The sequence below is a fragment of the Chelonoidis abingdonii genome, chromosome 2 (genome assembly GCF_003597395.2).
Source record: "Chelonoidis abingdonii isolate Lonesome George chromosome 2, CheloAbing_2.0, whole genome shotgun sequence".
NCBI classification, from domain to species: domain Eukaryota; kingdom Metazoa; phylum Chordata; order Testudines; family Testudinidae; genus Chelonoidis; species Chelonoidis abingdonii.
The window spans coordinates 90,310,877-90,330,326 of record NC_133770.1 but is presented as its reverse complement, the minus strand read 5'-3'; the positions used below and the strand labels follow the sequence as shown (position 1 = coordinate 90,330,326).

At 39.5% G+C, this 19,450-nt stretch overlaps 1 protein-coding gene across 11 annotated transcripts in view; it reads right to left on the bottom strand.

Annotated features, from left to right (window-relative positions):
- The window catches only part of ARPP21 (cAMP regulated phosphoprotein 21), a 266,329-nt gene that overhangs the window by 48,193 nt on the left and 198,686 nt on the right, over positions 1-19,450 (bottom strand). For all 11 annotated transcript variants that reach the window (XR_004376261.2, XM_032798729.2, XM_032798727.2 and 8 more), the window contains one exon: positions 12,659-12,785. Coding sequence is in view for 10 of the 11 variants with exons in the window: in XM_032798729.2 (XP_032654620.1) it covers positions 12,659-12,785 (127 nt within the window). In the remaining variant the exon portion in view is untranslated. The remainder of the gene's footprint in view (positions 1-12,658; positions 12,786-19,450) is intronic.

Below are 19,450 nucleotides of genomic sequence, written 5' to 3'. Positions count from 1 at the left end.
GATAAACTTTTTGTAAGAGCTTCTTTTGCATCAATGATGAAGGGCAGAGACTGATAGGAGGTGGCCTGCCCCTCCACTATTCAGGGATGGCCAGGAGACATTCTGGCCCTTAGCACCATGGCTCCAATGAGCCATTTCAGTGATGCAAAACTGATGGGATATAAGAACTCCTCACTCTCGCCTCCTCCATCATCTCATGTGCACTTTCGCCCCACCTGTCTAGCCTTACCCTAGAACATCCCATATGCAAGGGGTTCCTGCACAGGTGGCACATAGGTCCTGTATGCTGGGAGTGTTCCTGAGAGAGAATTCAATTACCTGCCTGCTTTAGCCAGCTAAGTTAAATTAGGCTGAGATGCAAAAGGGTCACACGGCAACTGTGAATCTGCATCTTACTAGGTAGTTCCCTCACCAGAGGGCCACATGGACACTCACACAGATGACACTGCAGTGCAGGACTAGGAAAGCAGTGCTGCGCTGATGGTCGTGGGGCATCTCTGGATGAGATGAGCTATCTCCCACTCCTTTCAGATAGTTCCCAAGTGTCCTGGCCAGCATTTCCCCTATCAATAAAACAGGTTTTTTCCCTCTGAAGCTATAAATGAATAATAGCTGAGAAAGCACAACAGCATTTGCCTATGCAGTCACTGTAGTACAACTGCAAAGCTCATTATTTTGTGATATATAAAAGGAACCTTCTAAAACCCAATCCAACTCTCTACACCCAACTCATATCCAAGTTCATACTTTTCCGGAACAAAGTACATCAGGCCAACTTCATTCAGCTTTCCAGTCCCATATTATATCCTATGATTCAGCAGCACCAAATCACTTTAGTGTGCAATATTCATAATTATTTATTGCCCAGCAGAAGGTTAAGTGAGGGAATAGAGTAACCAACATATTTTAGACCCACATTTTTCACAATACCTTGCGGATAAGGCTAAAGATTAATTGTTTTCAGGGTTTGTTTTTTTTAAACGAGGGATGATATTGTACTTGATCCCTGATGGAACTGTTAAAGCAGCAACCATTTTGAAGAGGCACATGGATTCTCACAATGTTTAACGTCTTTCTCCACTTCTGTTCAATTTATGAGATGGTATCTGGCAACTTTTTGCAATTTCTTTTTCTGCAGGTTCTTGCACAGGAAATTCAACAAATGTTTCCAAGCTCCCAAATGCCTACTGTCCTACCTGACAAAAATAGCATTTAGCAGCAAGCAAACCAAAGGTTCAACACTATTCAGTAGATGCAGTTCTATTTTATCAGTGTGCCACTAACAAGAGCCCAGGGGGACAGCGACGAACCGTATAATCAATGGCTATGGTAACACAGGCTGACAAAAAGAACCAATATACCTACTAAGCCTAAATATTAGGTTGTTCAGGAATGTCGGCTTTCTTTAAGTGAGGCCTCAGGCTCAGATATTTCTGACAAACACTTTATTTTTAGGCAATTTGAGGAATTTAAAACTAGACTGGACACAGCACATATTCCTACACCAGAAGCACAAGGTGGATTTGTTTATATAATAGGTCCTTCTTGTTTCAGATTTATATGACTCTTAACGTTTAAAAAGGATTGTTCATATATCTGTATTGGTTGGGCTCAACCTCCTCAGTACTTCGTACGACTGAGGCTTTAGGTTGCACTAAAAATTGCAGCAAAATTCCAGCAACCACTAGTCCATTACCCCAATTAAAAGTACATTCTTCGTTATGGCTGCAGCTCACATTAATGGTTGTAATAGAAAACCAATCTAACAAATGACAAGCAGCATGCAGTTCAAACTATCGCAAACATGGTAACCTTTCCAATGGTGATTTTTAGGAGGGCCTGCATGGTCAGACCACAGATATGAATAATCCTGCAGGGCTCTAAGCATCCTCAACTCCAGCTGAAGCCGATGGGAGATGAGGGTGTCCATTATCTTGCAGGAGGGGGCCCTGAATGGCCAAATGTAGACATGGGAAAGGGGCAGCATGGACATTAAATGCAGATAAAAGAAACCTAAGGGAAGATGAAGGATGGACTGAGGGAAATAATATCCACAGGGAAAAACACTCTCCTTCTGTCTTAAATAATTGAATATTTCATAGTCTATTTATTAATATAAGCCATAAATAACTAACACTTTAATGTGCTTCATTATTTTCTCCAATAACTTTAAAAAGTCAGATTTAAAGGGCTCCATGCCAGCTACAGTATTTATGCTATGAAATGTTAAATACATGAGAATTTGCAAATGATCTACTAATCCTTCGATTTTTCATTACCTTGGTATCATCCAGATACTGATAAGAAATAAGAGCAGCTGGGAGTTGGTTTCCTCCAGGCCACCCTCCTCCCCTCCAGATTAAAAGCAGCAAATCAAACTGAAGTCTCCAGAAACAGACCCTGATCTTACAACTTGTTCCACATGGACAGACTTCTCTGCCTGTATGGAACCCCACTAAACTCACTCAGTCTACAGGGGTGCAAGTTTCCATCTATGAAGAACAAGCTGCAGCATGAGGAACTTGCTCCCCAAGGTTAGCAGACAGGGGTCCAGGACTTTACCTGAGAAGTTATATTTAGACCAGAGGTTGTTCAGGCACAGTCTGGCTCTCATTATGGGCGAGAGCCTCACGCCCATTCTTTTATGTGGATAAAAGGGTCAGATTGGTGTAAAAGGTCTCTAGAAGCCCCAGTTCTAGCTGGGGGAGAACTCCCCTAGTATAGGCATTGTGGAAGATGATTGCAGGTCTCTTTCAGAGGAGCCCATCGCAAGCCCTGGAGAAAGGAATATGTAGTGAATGGGGCTAGGGATTGGAGGGGCATGTTGGGGGCGGGATGGCTGTACTGTGACCTAATGGGCAACCCCAGAAGGCTGTGGTAACTCAGACAACGCCCCAAAGAGTGGGCTAAGTTGATCCAGGGCCTCTCCAACCCCCAGAGCAGTCCAATTTTGGGAGGGCACAAAGGGGCCTTAAGAGCAACCTTAGACTCTTCTCCTACTGGGTTACAAGTTTTGTGCTGTGCCTTTTAAAGGTACATCACAAAATCTCACCTTATATATACACTTACCAAGCCTAGCACAACAGGGACTTGATCTTGGTTGGGGCTTCTAGTTATACTGTAATATAAAATAATAATAATTGACTGGCTTCTTCTTTCCCTTGTTGTTATTAATAAATGTTTATATTCTGGTAGCACCCAGTGAGGTCCCAGTGAGAATTAGGATCCCATTGTACTGGGCATTGCACAAAAATAGAAATGAGACATAGAAAAGAAAACCTCTGCCCTGAAAGGTTTCCACTCTAAATCTACTCCCATATAGATCAGTTGGGGACAAGTCATTTGGTTAGCGCAGTACCATGCTAAAGATCCATTAGCCTTGATTAGTGTACGACAGTGGTTCTGCACCTATTTGCCATTGTGGACTGCATCTGCAGCTCTCTGTGTGTTATGTGGGCCACATCCAGACAATAGATATATTACCTGTATGGCCTCGAGGGGGTCGTATGGGCCACAGCTGTGTGCTGATTGGGCCACAAGTGACCCACAGGCTGAGAACCATTGGTTTAGGGAATCCTCATCAGAGTCCACAACCTGAAAATCCATTTTCCATAATTATAAATGCCACTGAAAATCCACCGCGGCTCCTACTAAATTCATACAGCAGGATCGTACTAGTACAGGAAAAAAGGCCACTTACATTCTCTCTTAAAATCAGACAGTACTTCTTCTAAACCATAAATATGAATTCACAGGAACTCTGCAGTAATAACAGAAACAATCAAGCCATTGTTAAAGATGAGCACTCAAACAGCAAATTCAACATTTACTTGTGTGGCCAACAACAGTTGTTGCTACTAACCACTTTGAATTTCATCTAGCTCTTTCTGCAGGAATGGTATCTGCTTTAGCAAATGATGAGCAAACTGCAGAATAGAACAGACCCTGAAGAAGAGGTGAGGAACTATTCGGAAAGGTTTTCCTTCTGTTGCTAGGGAAACCATGTCCTTTGTTTGGGAAAAATCAGAAAAGCTGCTTCATTCAGATACCTATTCTCAGAATGTGTCATGTCATTTGAAAACAAAGGAAAATTAAGACAATATTAAACAATATAACAGCATAATTCTAAGAAATGGCAGGTTAGTGATATGAAGATTCCCATCTCTCTCTCTTTTAGAGGAAGGCATAGTTATTAGGAAATATTTCAATTGGATTTGGGATATGAAACAGAATTCAAATTCATTTTTTAAACATTGTTACTGTTTTACCTCAGATGGCAAATCAAAATGAAAATATCCTGGAATTTGTACAAGTAAGCACTGTTATTCTTGCATTATGTGTAGGCAAAACTCCCACTGACTTCACTTGAACACCATTTTACTTGCATCAGGATTGTGGGATTGGCCCCTGAGATATTGCTTCAGTTACACAGGAGATCTCTCTCATGTGTCTGTACTAAAATATTGAACACACTTTGTTCTAGTCACCTACTGTGTGCACACTCTTCCACTCAGTACCCAAATCAAAACAATTCTTCTATTTCACAATTTGTATTGATGAATGTTTTAAGAGTTTAAGCAAAATTCGCAAATGCGAGGCAAAAGTCTCCTCTCCTATCTGCATTGCTGACCTCTATTGTACACTTAAAACAAACAAACACAAACTTGTTAAATGTGAATAATGTGTTTAATACTGTACCAGACACAAAAACCTTGACTGAACTGGCTGTTCCCCACCTAAAATTTCCCACCACTGGGAGTGCTAATGTAGGCAAGGCACCAGCTGTTTGCATTTCAACAAAAGCATTGTCTAGACCCGTTGTGAGCAGGGTTAGAGGATGTGGTGAGTGAGATGCCAACAGCCACTCTGTACTGGCACTCCCACCATTGCTGCAACCATTGGAGTTACACCGATGATAGCAATGGTCGGAAGTTTTAGGGGGAAAAGGCTAGTGTAGAAATAAATATGCAAACAGTCCTTGCCTCAAAGAGCTTCATATAGAAACCTTTCAATTGCTCAGTGCTTAAAAATTCCATTGGCAGCAATGGGAGCATTGTTCATTGACTGAGTGATAAATCTGCAATAGCGATTATGTAGTGTTCCTCACGGCAGAGAGCAGATCAGATTCCGATGCAATAAATACAAACAAGACTCTTCATGCCAGCTGTTGAATGCCCCATCAAGTGTTTCTCCATCTCCAGCACTCATGGAGTGGACAACACTAAAGAGCCTATCTACATTGCATGTTGTTCGTAGCTGGCTGTTCCTCCCTAGATTTGTTCATGCACAGTAACTGATATCGGGTTAGCACATGCATATTGATTAGAGAACCAATATATTACCTTGAAATTCCTGACATTTCATCAGAAACTTTCAAAATGACTGCCATTTTAACTACTGCTGGTAGGACTTTAAAACCCCACACAAACTGCACTTGACCTGCTTATGGTTCTTTCAGCGTTCAGAGTGCAGGTATATTCTTCCCTCATTGCTAGCTGCCTCTTTGTGTACAAAATGAATAATTAAGCTAGTCTGTTGAATGAGAAACAATCGTCTTTCAATGAAAATGTTGCTCTTACCCTTGAATTTTCCAAGTGAAATGTGCAGCAGTGAGTGTAGCAGCAGGACTACTACTGATCTTAACCAAGTCACATGATTAAATCCCCATATTATTTAACACTGAATGTGCTGAGCGTTTGTTTGGTATGACTGTGTTCTTAAAACTTAGAAGGATGACATGATTTCATGAGGGGCTAAGAACATCTAAATTCTAGTCCTGGCTTTCCCATTGACTTGATAAGAGGTCTTGAGAGTACATTATTGTACTCTCTCTGTCAGTGTCTCCACCAGTATTACAGGAACAACACTTATCTACTGTTCTTCACCTGAGCATTAGTCAGTAAATGTTTATGAAGTGCTCTGAAGAGGCAGAGTGCTATATCAGTGCTAGTCTAATGCAGCAGTACATGATACTAAAATATGGTGCTGTAAGACTGTAATTCTGATGTCCATCTTCCTTCTTTCAAGCCTTCATGAAAATAAGAAATGTACCTCATGAGGCTCTCTTAGTGGGAAACAGGATTCGACAAATTTAGCCCTTACTGTTTTGATGATCAAACATAAATGGACACCAGAAATACAATTCTGTTTCATTAGTGCAATGAACAATTACCACTAAGGAATTACTTTCTCTGGATAAGCTATTTAAAAATAAATAAAAAAGTTTTTTACTGCTTGTATAAGTACAAAGAATGTCCTGTAAAATACAGATGGAATAATGTAAACAAATCTGTCATGGACCATGAGATCTTGCTTGTCAGGCTGCTAATGAAGGTACAAAGCTGCAATCCTTCTTTGGAAGCTCCTGTAATGACCCTGATGGCAAATCAAATCATTTTATTTTTTAAGCCTGACACTTCACAAAAAAAGAAAAAGAAAAGTTTATAATGGAAGATGCTTTAAGTAGACAACGAAGAGTAGAGGAAATCTGAAAATAAAAACTCTTCAATTATGCTGACACCTGACTGAATTTTAGCTTAGCTTAAGCATTATTTCATTGCCAGTTTGACTCAATCATTCTAGTTAAACACATTTATAGCTCCATTAAGGTACATCTTGCCCAGCTTAAAACCCGTTTCAGAGCAACATTAAAGAGGCAAAACCCTTTCTTTCTTACCGGAGAATGTAAATGCTAACAATATGGTATTACAACAGAAATATTACCCCCCTTTGAGACAAACATTTGCCGTTGACAGAATAGCCATGCATACCTATCGTAAAAGGAACCACTGCATCCATGTAGTTTTCAAATATATATCTGCCTCCCATAATTACATTCTTTTGACAGAGGTGCTACTGTATTCAGATAATTGTTCTGCTTTTCAGGAAAGAGCAGTGATGATTAAAAAAAGAAAAGGATAACATGTTGGAGCAACGCAGGCAAATTTGAATAGGAATTGTCGAACTTATGCAAATTGAAAAGAGTTACAATGGCAATGTTTACTGGGTCTCAAATGCCTACGAAATCCTAAAATCTGTATATTCAAGCAGAATAAAAGAACAAAAATCCAATTACATCCAACCCCGTGTTAATCTCTGTGGGCTTGTTATGTTTCTGAAAAGTTTTGGCAGCAAGGTATTCCAACCAAACACAACAGTGTTTAGGCTTTGATTTGCTCAATAGATAGTCTTCATTACTGAGCTCAAGAAGGCACTGTAAGATTTAGATACTGTCAGTGCTTAATTTGTAATGAAAGAGGTACTGGGGCTCAAGCAATTAGGTGCCAGGGCTCAAGCAAGTTTTTTACATTCATAACTGATGCAGCAAGCCCAGAGGTGCTGGGGCTATGAACTCCCCCGCAAGGAGGTGCTTGGACTCAGACCTGGCAAGCCCTGGCACAAATTAAGCACTGATCACTGTTTATATCACAACTTGCCAGTGAGGAGGGCATGTGATCAGGCAGACTAACTGCCATGGTTAAACTGAAACCCAGACAAAGTGATGTATATAAAGTGATCCAGCAAAGCTCCATCACACATTGTCTGGAACAGGTCTGATATATTACATATGTAGTGTACAGTGAGACAGAGGAAGGAAATGGCTTGTCCACTTCAGATTCTTCTTCATCTGTGAATGGACACAATAATACTTACCTACTCCGAAGTGGTGTTTGTGAGGCTTCATCAGCTCATATTTGTAAAGCACTTTAAAAATGAAATATACTCTCAGTGCTAAGCATTATTATTTTGAAAATAAATACACCGACACACTAATATAAATCATTCCCTTGCTGATTTCATCAACTGTGGTAAAATATAAATGCTCACTACTGAATACATTTCCATTTTATCATCCAAGGAGAAGAAGGATGCTCAAATGCTTTCAAACTACTACTACTGAGAGACGGATGTTAAAGAATAAAATACTTGCTGATAGTGGCCAAGATACAATTCTATAGTACTGCTGTATGAGAATACAGAAATATCATTTCACTCAGTCAAGAAACCAGGTGTTCCATGGTACAAAAAGAGATACCGGTACATCTGTTTGCTTGAAATGGCCAGTATTCTTTATATTGAAATATTAGCGAGATGAGACAACAGCAAAGAGTGGAAAATGTTCATTGACCAGAGACAAACTAAACTCCACAGTTCAAGGAATATGGAGATATATTTGGAAAGTTATAAAAATTACAGAAATTCCTTGTCACAACACAGACCCTTACATTACATCATTACCATCAATGTTCACTTGAGCCCAGACCTGTGCAGATTTTATATCGTGATTTTCAAAGAAAATGAAGGCAATGTTCTATACTATAGAGCTCAAAGATGAACACATCACATAGAATTATTATTTTTTGAGAAAAGTCATTTGAAAATATTCTAATGATCCATTTAAAAATGTACTGTGCACGTACTGTGTACTAGCCAATGGCTTGACCCTGCTCTCATTAAGTTAATGGCAACACTTTAATTGACTTCTAAGATCTTTGCATTTTGCAGGATCGGGCCCAAGGGCTGGTGCTGAGGAAATGCAATAAAGAAGAACAACAAATTATTTATTTACATGAAGTAAAGCTAAGCATTTCAAAGGCTACACCACTGTTCTGCAATAAGCAACACTGGTAAGGCTGTCTCTTTGTGGTTTCATGCTAAATTTAAATTAATATACTGTAAACGACAAAAGGTTTCTACGGGAAACCTTCTGTGAAGCTGCCTCTTGCAAGAAATGGGTCACTTATCTTCTCATACTAGGCAGCACTCTAAAATATGTGTATCTATCTATCTATCTATCCATAAAGAGTCCTCATCCCTCTCGCCAAATGATTTATTGCTGTTAGATCCTAATCTAATTTCAGGTGAGCTCATCTTTTTTTCTGCCCTGGAGCCATTTTAAGTTCATATTGCTCTCTTTTCACACAACCATGAGAGAATACATAGTCCCTTAGCCATTAAAGATGCTGTACTGACATTTTACTTTAGCCGTTTGCTGTAAAAGTCATCATTATTGCTCCACTCATAGAGACCTTTTCTAAGAAAAACAAAAACAAATTGCTGGCATTAGATCAAACCTTACCCTGTGGAGCCCAAAGTGGGAAAACATAGACCTCAACACCTTGATGGAGCTATGAAAGCTTCCAAAACCCTCCTGGGCAGGAAAACTTTCTTATTTTAATACAATATTCTTTGAGCTCTTGAGGTTCCCAACACGTCCCTGGTCACATTTGTTATTCTACTGGTAGGCACACAACTCTGACTCCCATATGCCTCTCTATATTTCAGCAGTTTTCTCTCACCAGCAGCAAATAGTGCTAAATCTTCAGGAATAATCTTTTCATCTGCCTCATTCACGTCTGCCTCCTTTGTTCACCCTCACAAAATCTTCTGCACTCTCTGCCACTATTGTTACTATTTGTATGTCTCTTTTAAACTTCCCTGCTTAGCCTTGGCTGCCTCACATTTTGCTCATATGCTAACCTCAATCTTGGCCCCCAATTGTACTTATAAAGGTAATTTCCTGCAACACTGCATAAAGCTTGAAATATTTGCCTTTTGATTGGAACACATACTTAGCCAACCCAAAGTAGCATAGCTCAGAAAGGTATTAGGTGTTAAGTGGTCATATGTTCCTGTAGTAGCTGAATGGATATCCAAAGGAGTTTTTCCCCCCAGAGTTTGAATGTCTAGCGAATAGCCTGCAGTAAATTTGTAACATAAGCAGTGTGCTTTATTATATTTCATGAAACATAATTTATATCCATCAGTCAAACTCCAGAAGATTAGTGACTTTCCAAATGCTATGTGAAGTGAAGGAACATGAAAAAGCAGAATAATCAATCCTTACCCATTTATTCACTGGCCACAAATATAAAGAAAATATAATCTAAATATATAGTTAATGCCCAAGAAAAGCTTCTGCCACTCCATACTTACCTCTCAGAGGCATTTTCAGACACTTCAAAGCATAAGTCAATAGCAAGATGGATATCAATATTGCTTCAGGTAATGGAAGAAAATGCATCTCTTCAGATAATTAGATTTACCTTTATAAATATGAGTGAAAATTTGAGGGCATGAGTCATTTCAGTTACAAAAATCAAGAACAAAAACCATAGGACCTAAGTGTCCTCCCTGCCTCTTCAAGCAGAGAGGAAGCAGGTGAGGTGGATCACCCTGGAGTTCTGGAAGGTGGGGGTAAGAGAACACTGACTTCACAGCATCCTCCTCTCTACCTTACCCCACTGAAGTCCCTCTGTGAGCTCAGTCTCCTTAAGTTCTGGCTCCATAAGGGCCTGTAGAAGGTACTCTCTGTGGAACTCTCTCCCACAAAGGCAGAGGAAAACCTTTTGGGTATCTGTCCTTCACTTAACTCTTCTTCACACAGCAGCTGTTGTGATGGCCCAGGATTCGTTCACAATAGAGCAAGACTCCAACAGGCGTGATGATGTCTCAACAGCAGCATGGAGGGGGTGACCTTGTGCATGGGACTTTGGGTTCCCCTCCCTGTGAATCTGAAAGGTCAGCAAGATTGGGAAGTTGGCTCTCCATGTCTTGTCCCCTAATCTCTATCACTTAAAGAGAAAGTCTGTAGGAAATGGCAAGATTTTCTTTCTGGAGTATCCTGGTACCCCTATTGCCCTCATGTAAATATCTCTATGAGAGGGTTCAATCTGGCCCATAGCTAGGACCCATTTAAAAGAGTTGATTCTAAAGCAAGTCTCAGGACCTGGGCAATGGGTAAAGAATTAAAACAACCATCAAAAAAATACTAAACTCTCACCACAGAATGTTGACATGATGTAATAATTATTTTTCCGATAGAGCTGGCAATAATTGAAAGGAGGAATTTTAGAGATACTGACAATTTTCCCAACTCAAGAGACTTTTCTTGTAGTAACCTAACTTCTTGGCGCACACACAGGTGAAAAACAATATGAAAAACACGTAAGCAAAAATACAACTGATGTCCCTATGTAGTCTGTACCCAAACACAATGGTTACTACACTACGGTATATAATTAAACCTGGTATTCAGATAGTGTCTCTGAAGATAAGATAGTTGAGTTTTCTGCGAAAAATTTGCTGAAGCATATTCAGAATGTGTCCCATGTGTACTTTAATTACCATAACTTTCACTTTACTGATCTACCATTTAACTGATAGAGTAAATATGATTTTATAACAACACAGTCAACCAAAATAGTAAAATACACTTCAATATACACTTAGGTTCAAAGATCTACTGTATATGGTAATAAATATGGTACCATACTGTAAGACAAGATAAATTAGAAGAGATAGATGGCCTTTATGAAATATTACATCTCTCTGAGAATTGTATTCTCCTAAAGCTATGAAATCTGACAGTAAGCGCCCCACCAGCCACACTGACCAAAACCAACACCTATTTTATTAGAACACAGGACAGCTTTAAAAGAAGAGCCATTGATCATTCAAATCAATCATAACTGTGTATTGCTATGGCTTTTTTTCTCTGAACACCTAATAAAGTGTGACAAGCCTGTCAGCAATCACCTGAAAGAGATTGGGAGTAGGCTGGATGACCCCAGAAATCTTTTCCATCTCTCATGTCTATGCTATTGACTTTTATCTTAAAGGACCTGTGGATCAAAGCCTTGGCAGAGAAGCCAATTTTCCATAAAAAAACACCACTACAAAATTCACAGGTATTTTTAGCAAACTATTTGCATTTCTGGAGCTAGACAGTAATAGACAGACAGACAGCGCGCTTTATCCTACATGACACAATTATGATTGTGTACCCTGTGACAAAACAATCCCTCCTACCAAAGTTAATACTTGTCTGAGACACAACATGGGGGAGGTTTGTAATGGAGAAACAGACAATCAATGATTTTTACAGAAGCTCTGTTTATTCATTAGGAACACAAAGAACCTCGCACCAGCACAAATAAATCAACCAAAATCAGTCTCACTCTGTCTCCCCCATCCTTAACACGGTTTAATTAGGAGTGGCATGACACAGTAGGAAAAGAGACCGGTTCACTGTGAGACCTGCTACTCACTCTCTTACAGTGTAACGGCCCCCCTTCCAACTGCCCATCGCTGCAGGGAGCTAACATCCAAGTGGGTGCTACACAGACTCTAGAGCACCTCATTGCCTGCTGTTTTCATAAATACTAACCTCGAAAGGAGGAAAATAGTGGAATATTACCAAGATAAAGACTGCCTTTTATCTGGCTGGCTCCACATCACAGATACAGTTTCAGCTTTGCAGAGCAGAATGCCCCCAAAATGTTTCCATTACTGGTGTTTTGTTTTAAAAAATGTTTAGGGACCACATATGATGCAAGCCATAAAATGTAACTCTTGGCTTTCAAATGAAGCATGAACACAGTAATTTGCCACTTGCCTTACTTCTGATCCAAGATGTAACGTATTAATGCAGGAAGAATCACGCTGTGTGATGCATGCTAGATGACAGCACTGAAGCATGCTTTCCTGTCTTGCATGGTATGGCTTTCCAAGCAAAATTGTTTTTTGACTGTTTCAACTTACTTAAATGGCTAATTTCCAATGCTAGCTTTTCAAGCCCAAAATTAAAGTACAATCAATAGGTTCATCAGTAAATGCAACATGAACCGCTGAAGAAATGAGTAACAGATGCAAATACCTGCTTGCTGTGCAGTCTGGGGTATTTGTTGACTCCGCTGTGCATTGTACTGAACTGAGGCAATGGGTCTATACTGCTGAGTTGCTGAGGTAGGGTATTGACCAGATGGGTAGTAATACACTGGCATCTGTGGAAAGCAAGAACACTGACTTAGTACTTGTGATAGAAGCTGAAGACACACAGAAAAAAGTCAGGTGAAGTAGTTTAATTTGACTGTAATCAAAAGAAAAGATTTGCATAGTACATTTTCAAGCACTTCACTTAGTTCCAATTTTCTCTTGCAATGTGATTATCGATGTCTTAAGGATTAAACAATGTTCGTGTGTAAGTTGAAAAACCTAAATGAAGCAGGAACGTGAATAAAAATGTTCTTCAAATACTGAATTACTTTGTTCTCAACTAATTTAATGTCACAGAGAGAAGCAGAGAGAAATAGCAGTTATTTTTAAAAACTGTGTAAGCAATGTTACATATAAACAAGACACCCCCCCAAAAAAATAATCACAGAAGTACAATATTGCACAAAATTATAATGCTAATATGAATGTAGTATAGACCATATGGAAAACAATTAAATAAACTCTGGGGAAGATATTAAATGGACAACTGAGAGCAGAAATGGCCTGGAGTCAAAATGTGTGTGTTGCATGAAAGTGAGATATTTGTATGTATGGAAGAGAGTCTCTATTGTCAGCCTATCCCTCTTTAATGGATAAGTCCTTAACTGCATGAATCTCTCCCTTTAAAGCCTCTAGCACATTTGGCAGGAATATATTATGAATTAAAAATGATTAGCATCCCTCCTCTTGCAAAAGCTTTTAGTAGATATTGAGTCAGCTAGTATTGCTAGCTATTTTATCTTACAGAACAGAATATACTAAACTGCCTCACCACACATTTGAAAATGTAAGTTTGAGAGCAACTGAACACAGTGACTTTTCTTGCACACTCTTCATCACCATAACACAGACATCTGAGCTAAACAGTTTTGCGCTGGCCCTTAGTGAGTTCAATAGCACTCCACATTTGGAACAATTCTATGATGGTAGTAACATAAAATATAAAGTATACAGGGGCACCCCTACAAGATCTTCAAGAGAACTTTTGTTGTCGTTGTTCTTAGACTATTTGAATGTATGTCTGTGCTTCTTTATAAACCAATGGAATTATATTTGTTTCCACATTTAGTATTTGGCCTGTATCAAAAAAGAGACACAAATGCTTTTTATTTTTCACACAACAGGAATTAGTAAATGTGGGTCAGATTCTGCCACCTTTATTCATGCTGAGCAGTACCTTAGCTCAGGAGTAGTTCCTCTGGAGATAACTGGACTACTCATGGAGTATTGCTCAGTGAGAGTAATGGTTAAATAGAATAAGGCCATATATGACAGGTATTTAAAGAGCCAACAGAATCCCTTTAAAAACAGGCTAAAAATCTCAGAGATACAAGGCTCTTTATCACCAGAGAAAAACTACCAAGTGCAACAGAACTAAGTTACAGTGCCATGCTGACACTTGAAAGGGGTCTAATGAAGTTTTTTATTCACTACATTATCACCTCAAGATGTGCCATTTTGGTTAATGTTTCTATTGTTCTGTACAAAAATTCTCATAAAAATTTCCCAGTGGACACTGTTTTACAAAATGGTGATAACTACAGGAAAAAAAGAACAGGAAAAACTACAAGGAAGAAAGTGAGGGAAGGACACAGTTTATGAGGGTGAACCATAGATGGGAAGTGGGGAAAGGACTGAAGGAATTATAAGGAGACGGGAAATTGAGAATCAGGGAACGTGGACTGGGGGAGGTGGCTGAAGGGAGAACGCCAGGCAAATTGGCAGAATTTAGAGGACCAGATATCAAATCTTTGCCTATGTTTTTCTTTTGAACCTATGTAAATACTCTTGCTTTGTTTTGTCAGGTACAACCAGCCAGAATCAAACCATGAATGCTTTAATTTGAACATGTTTTAAGCTATTCCAGCTCTGAATAACACGGAGTAATGCTGAATTGTAGCCTGCCTTTGAACTGTGCTTTATCTTTCAATACTGCAATTCGAGTGATGGGCATAGAGTAAGAACACTTGTCCCCAGATCTAATGAAAACTTTCTAACTGTCTGGAGTTGAAAAATCCCAGTTTTAAACGCATGATCTACTTTTACCCCAGCAGGACAAGGTTAGTGAGGCAAACTCACATGGGTAAAAGCAGCTACACTCTTAAAACTTTTAAAAATAAATGACCATCTGAGATCAATATGAGTTACCTCTTGCCATTAATCATTGTATGGAAAGTTCATATGTATTAAATTAAAAACGTAGCCCAAACAGTTTAGGTCTGGAACTGAAGTTTTAGTTGAGCTTGCTTAGCCCATTCTAATAACTGCTCTAACACTTTAAAAGTACTGTACAGCCATGAACTAAGTCATCTCTGTAGCTACAAGAATTTTTTTTTTTAAATTCACTGAAACTGAATACATTCGTTATATATTCCATTTAGTAGCTTATCAGTACAGCAATCTATCACTTTGAAACATGTTGTTAGTGGCATGGAGCATTAGATGGAAAATCATTTAATTTGGGGTGATTAATGGTTGAATTTGATAGTAATCATGCATGGATGACTTGCTAAGAATAGACATTTTCGTTAAGAAACTAGACATAAAAAAATGGCTTGGCACAGAATATAGACATGGGTTAAAGTGGATTTTAGGCTGACAATCAATAATTAATTGATCTTGTCGGACATACTTTAATTTGTCTTCTGCACAGCTCTCCAGCGTACAGACAAAGTTTACCCCCAAAGTAATCCAAACCTGATATTTGCCCACGGTGATATTACTTTAACGAACAATAGAATTCATAGAATCATAGATACCAAGGAGACCACTTATGTCATCTATCCTGACCCTCCTGCACTTTGCAGAATTACTCACTACCTCAATCCCACAAACATCTTCTTTTACTTGTGATTGACTACAAATCATTACCATCTCCTGGCTAGTCTACTGAAATGTCCAACTGTACTTGATGTTAACAGCTTCTCCTCTAACCTAAGGGTAGGTCTCCATTATAAACTTTTGCTAGCACAGTTTATTTCATTCAGAGAATTGGTATAAGCTATACTGGCCAAAACTTTGCCTGAACTAAGAGGGTGTGCCACTATAGCTCAACAGATTTATAGCTATACAGAAATAACTATACCAGCAAACCCTTTCTAGTGTACACTGGACCTAAATGTTTCCTTCTTCAGCTTCAACTCATTGCTTCAATCCTCCTAACATTGTGAAAAAAAAACCTTTCTTCATTTATGTTGTTATTCTGAAGCCATGTATAGGCTACCATGTCCTTCCTGAGTTTACTTATTGAATTATTTAATAATTAATTATTATTTCTAAACTACAGTATTTTAGCTTAACTCAGTCTCTCTGTGTGTTTTGTCATCCAACCCTTATGTAATTTTTATTCTCCAACGTATTTGCTTCCTGTCTATCCTAAACTGTGCCAGAACTGTGCCTAATATTCCAAGGACACTCAGACCAGTGCTATGTAGAATGGCATTATCACTTTGACATATTTCATGTGACCCCCTATATAACATATAGAGATCTGGGAACAGCAATGGCTTTTTCTTGTTTTGTTCCTATTTGATTTGCTATCTATCAGCACCCTAGGGTCCCTCTAAGACGGCTTTCCAGAGAGGTTTTCTCTAGTTTGTTGGTGTGCTGTCTACTTTCTCACTCTAGGTGCAGGACTTTACATTCATTTGAAAATCATTTTGTTCAGCATACTACACTCTCCCAATCTCTCCTGGTCAATTTACAGTTTGATTCTGTCTGCATGTAGGTTTTCTATTCTAAATGTTATCAACAAATTTGGTTAGAGTTGAATTTACACCTTCCTCAAAAGATTGTTAATGAAGCCAGTTGTAATGCTGTTATCATATTTCATAGTTCTGTTGGGGGGTGGAAAATATAAATTCTCTCTATAGGCATGTGTAACTCCCATCAGCACTAATGGCAATTACACTTACATATGAGAATTTACAGGATCTGCACTGACCTATGGAGATTTTGGATACACAAATGCCTCCCAAGCACCTAGGTGCCTTGCCCATGTCTTAATTTAGGGACTTATTGTCCTCTACGCTGGCTACTCCCATGCTGAGAGCAGGAAAATAAATTTCATGATCTGAGAGTTGTTCTCTCAGGGGGACGGAGTCCCTTGTGTGGAACAATAAGGGGTATGTCCCCCAAAACTAGTGAACATTCCAAAGCATGAGTCAAGGACCATGTGCATGGAGGCTTTTTGCCTCTTTTTGAGTAAATTTCTTGCCTGCTAGTGGCCCTGGGTCTCCCACCCTTTGAGGAGCTTCCACAACACAAGCAAAGAACCAAGTGAAGTTAACACAGACTGATCACCATCAGAGAATCCATGGGTGTATGGTGTCTGAAGCATTACTATCCTCCAAGCCCTATGTCCTTCTCATCTGTGGATCCCATTCTCCTAAGAGTGATTTGTTTCCATGAAGGATGCTGCTTCTGTTACTATCTTTCTGTTCAGTGCAATTTTTTTATCCCCTCAATCACGCAGGCAGAGGAGACACTTTGCCCTTTAGTCAGTGCAGGAAAGGATGCTGGCGATGTTTTCAGTGAGCATAGAGATCTGGTCCTTTATTGGAGTGCTTGGGCCATGAGCATGTAAGCATGGCTGTCAGCATCAGAGGAAAACAGACAGGACGGATGAGGTGTATAATTGTGACAGGGCCATAACCAGGCCGGCAAGTGGGTCAGCTGCCCAGGATGCAAAGCCGAATGGGATGGGGTGGGGGGGTTAAAAATGGGGAGGAAATATGATAAAAAAAAAAACAGTATGGGACGCAAATATGCTCGCTCATCCCAGGCACAGAAATGCCTAGTTATGGCTATGGAAAGCCAGGTAAAGCAGAAATTTGCCAGTGAAATGGAGAAAAGCAAAGCCAGATCACTGTACTTAGTTTCCATTGGTGAACTTGTTTCTCACAGGATGACGGCGAATCCCACAGAAGAGAGGCTAGACAACGACAGATCATTATGTTTATGTTGCTGAATAATGAATCTGTTAATCAGATTTAGAACATGCAATGGTGGAGGAAGAAACAGAAGACGACAAAGGGCTCCCCCCCTTAGATGTATCACTTTAAAATCTGTCAGTTCCTCTTTTGATGAAGAATGGGAAGGGAGCCTTGGAAATAGCAATAAAGCCAACATTAATTAAACTTTAATATATAAACGTAAAATCTCTTTAGGCTTGCAGGCTTGGACAACTTTTTCTGTCTTCTTCTTTTCGCTGGACCTGCTCCAAAATTTTCAGTGCTCTGCTTTATTCAAGTAGCATGATACCAGAGGCAAACTACTAGAAACCACATTGCCACTACATTTACAGGAACTAATTAGCCATTTAGACTGAAGCCTCTGTTGTATTGGTATAAATTCGACAGCAACTTCTATGATATAAAAGTGCTTTTACATTGATTGCATTACATTGATTATTGCATTACAACATTTTGCATGCATAAGCATCTCAACTGGTTTATTTAGTCTCTCTGCTTCTCCTACACAGAACAACAGCTTTCACCCTGGATCAGTTATTCAGATTTCAAGGCCTACTTGAAACAGCTAAATAGCAATGACAATAGTAACTAGGAAGATGCTGATTTTATAGTACAGGTCTTTGTGATACAGAGCATATAGGTCATGATTTGTCCCATTTTGCTTTCCTACTTTATCAAAGCAACATCCTCCTAGCCATTACTGCCACTGCTATATAGCTATGTTTCAGAACAATCCACTACATCTGCAGCCTACGGACCACTCAGTCCATTCCGCAGCTCCAGTTTGTTACTCATCCTGGGATGCATAAATAGGAGAATCTCAAGTGGGAGCTGAGTTGGTTATTTTACCTCTGTATCTGGCACTGGTGGAATACTATGTCCAGTGCTCACGTCCACAATTCAAGAAGGATGTTAATAAACTGGAGAAGATTCAGAGAAGAGTCACAAGAATGATTAAAGAATTAGAAAACAGCCCTTATACTGATGAGCTAAACAGATGGAGCTCTTTGAGTCTAACAGAGAGAAGGTTAAGGGGTGACTTGATCACAGTCTGCAAGTACCTTCATGGGGAATAAATATTTAATAATAGGCTCTTCAATCTAGCAGAGGCAGGTATAACACAATCCAGAAGTTGAAACTAGATAAATTCAGACTGGTAATAACGTGTAAATTTTTAATGGTAAGAGTATTTAACCATTGGAACAATTTACCAAGGGTTATGGTGAATTCTCCATCACTGGCCATTTTAAAATCAAGATTGGAGGTTTTCCTAAAAGATCTGTTCCAGGAACTGTTTTGGGGAAGTTCTATGGCCTGGGTTATACAGGGGGTCTGACTAGATGATCGCAGTGGTCCGTTCTGGCCTTGGAATCTATGAATCCAGGGGAATCCCATCCGCATACTGGGATGCTACTCTCTAATGCAACTGTCTCCATGTATATTGAAGTTTAATTACAGTAGAAGAGGGCCTTTGCATAAGAGCTCCACACCCCATCAGCAGTTCTGTGGGTTCCAGCTAAGGAACCTTCTCTACGTCCCCATCCTTGCAGCTCTACTCATCTCCGAATCAGCTGGACCAATACAAGGCTTTCATACATGATGCTTAGACACCCACGTGACAAGTGATTAAAAATGCCATGGTATGACAGTGAGGAAGAGCTGTGAAGCCCATTGAAAACAAGGACAAGTTTGAAGTTCAT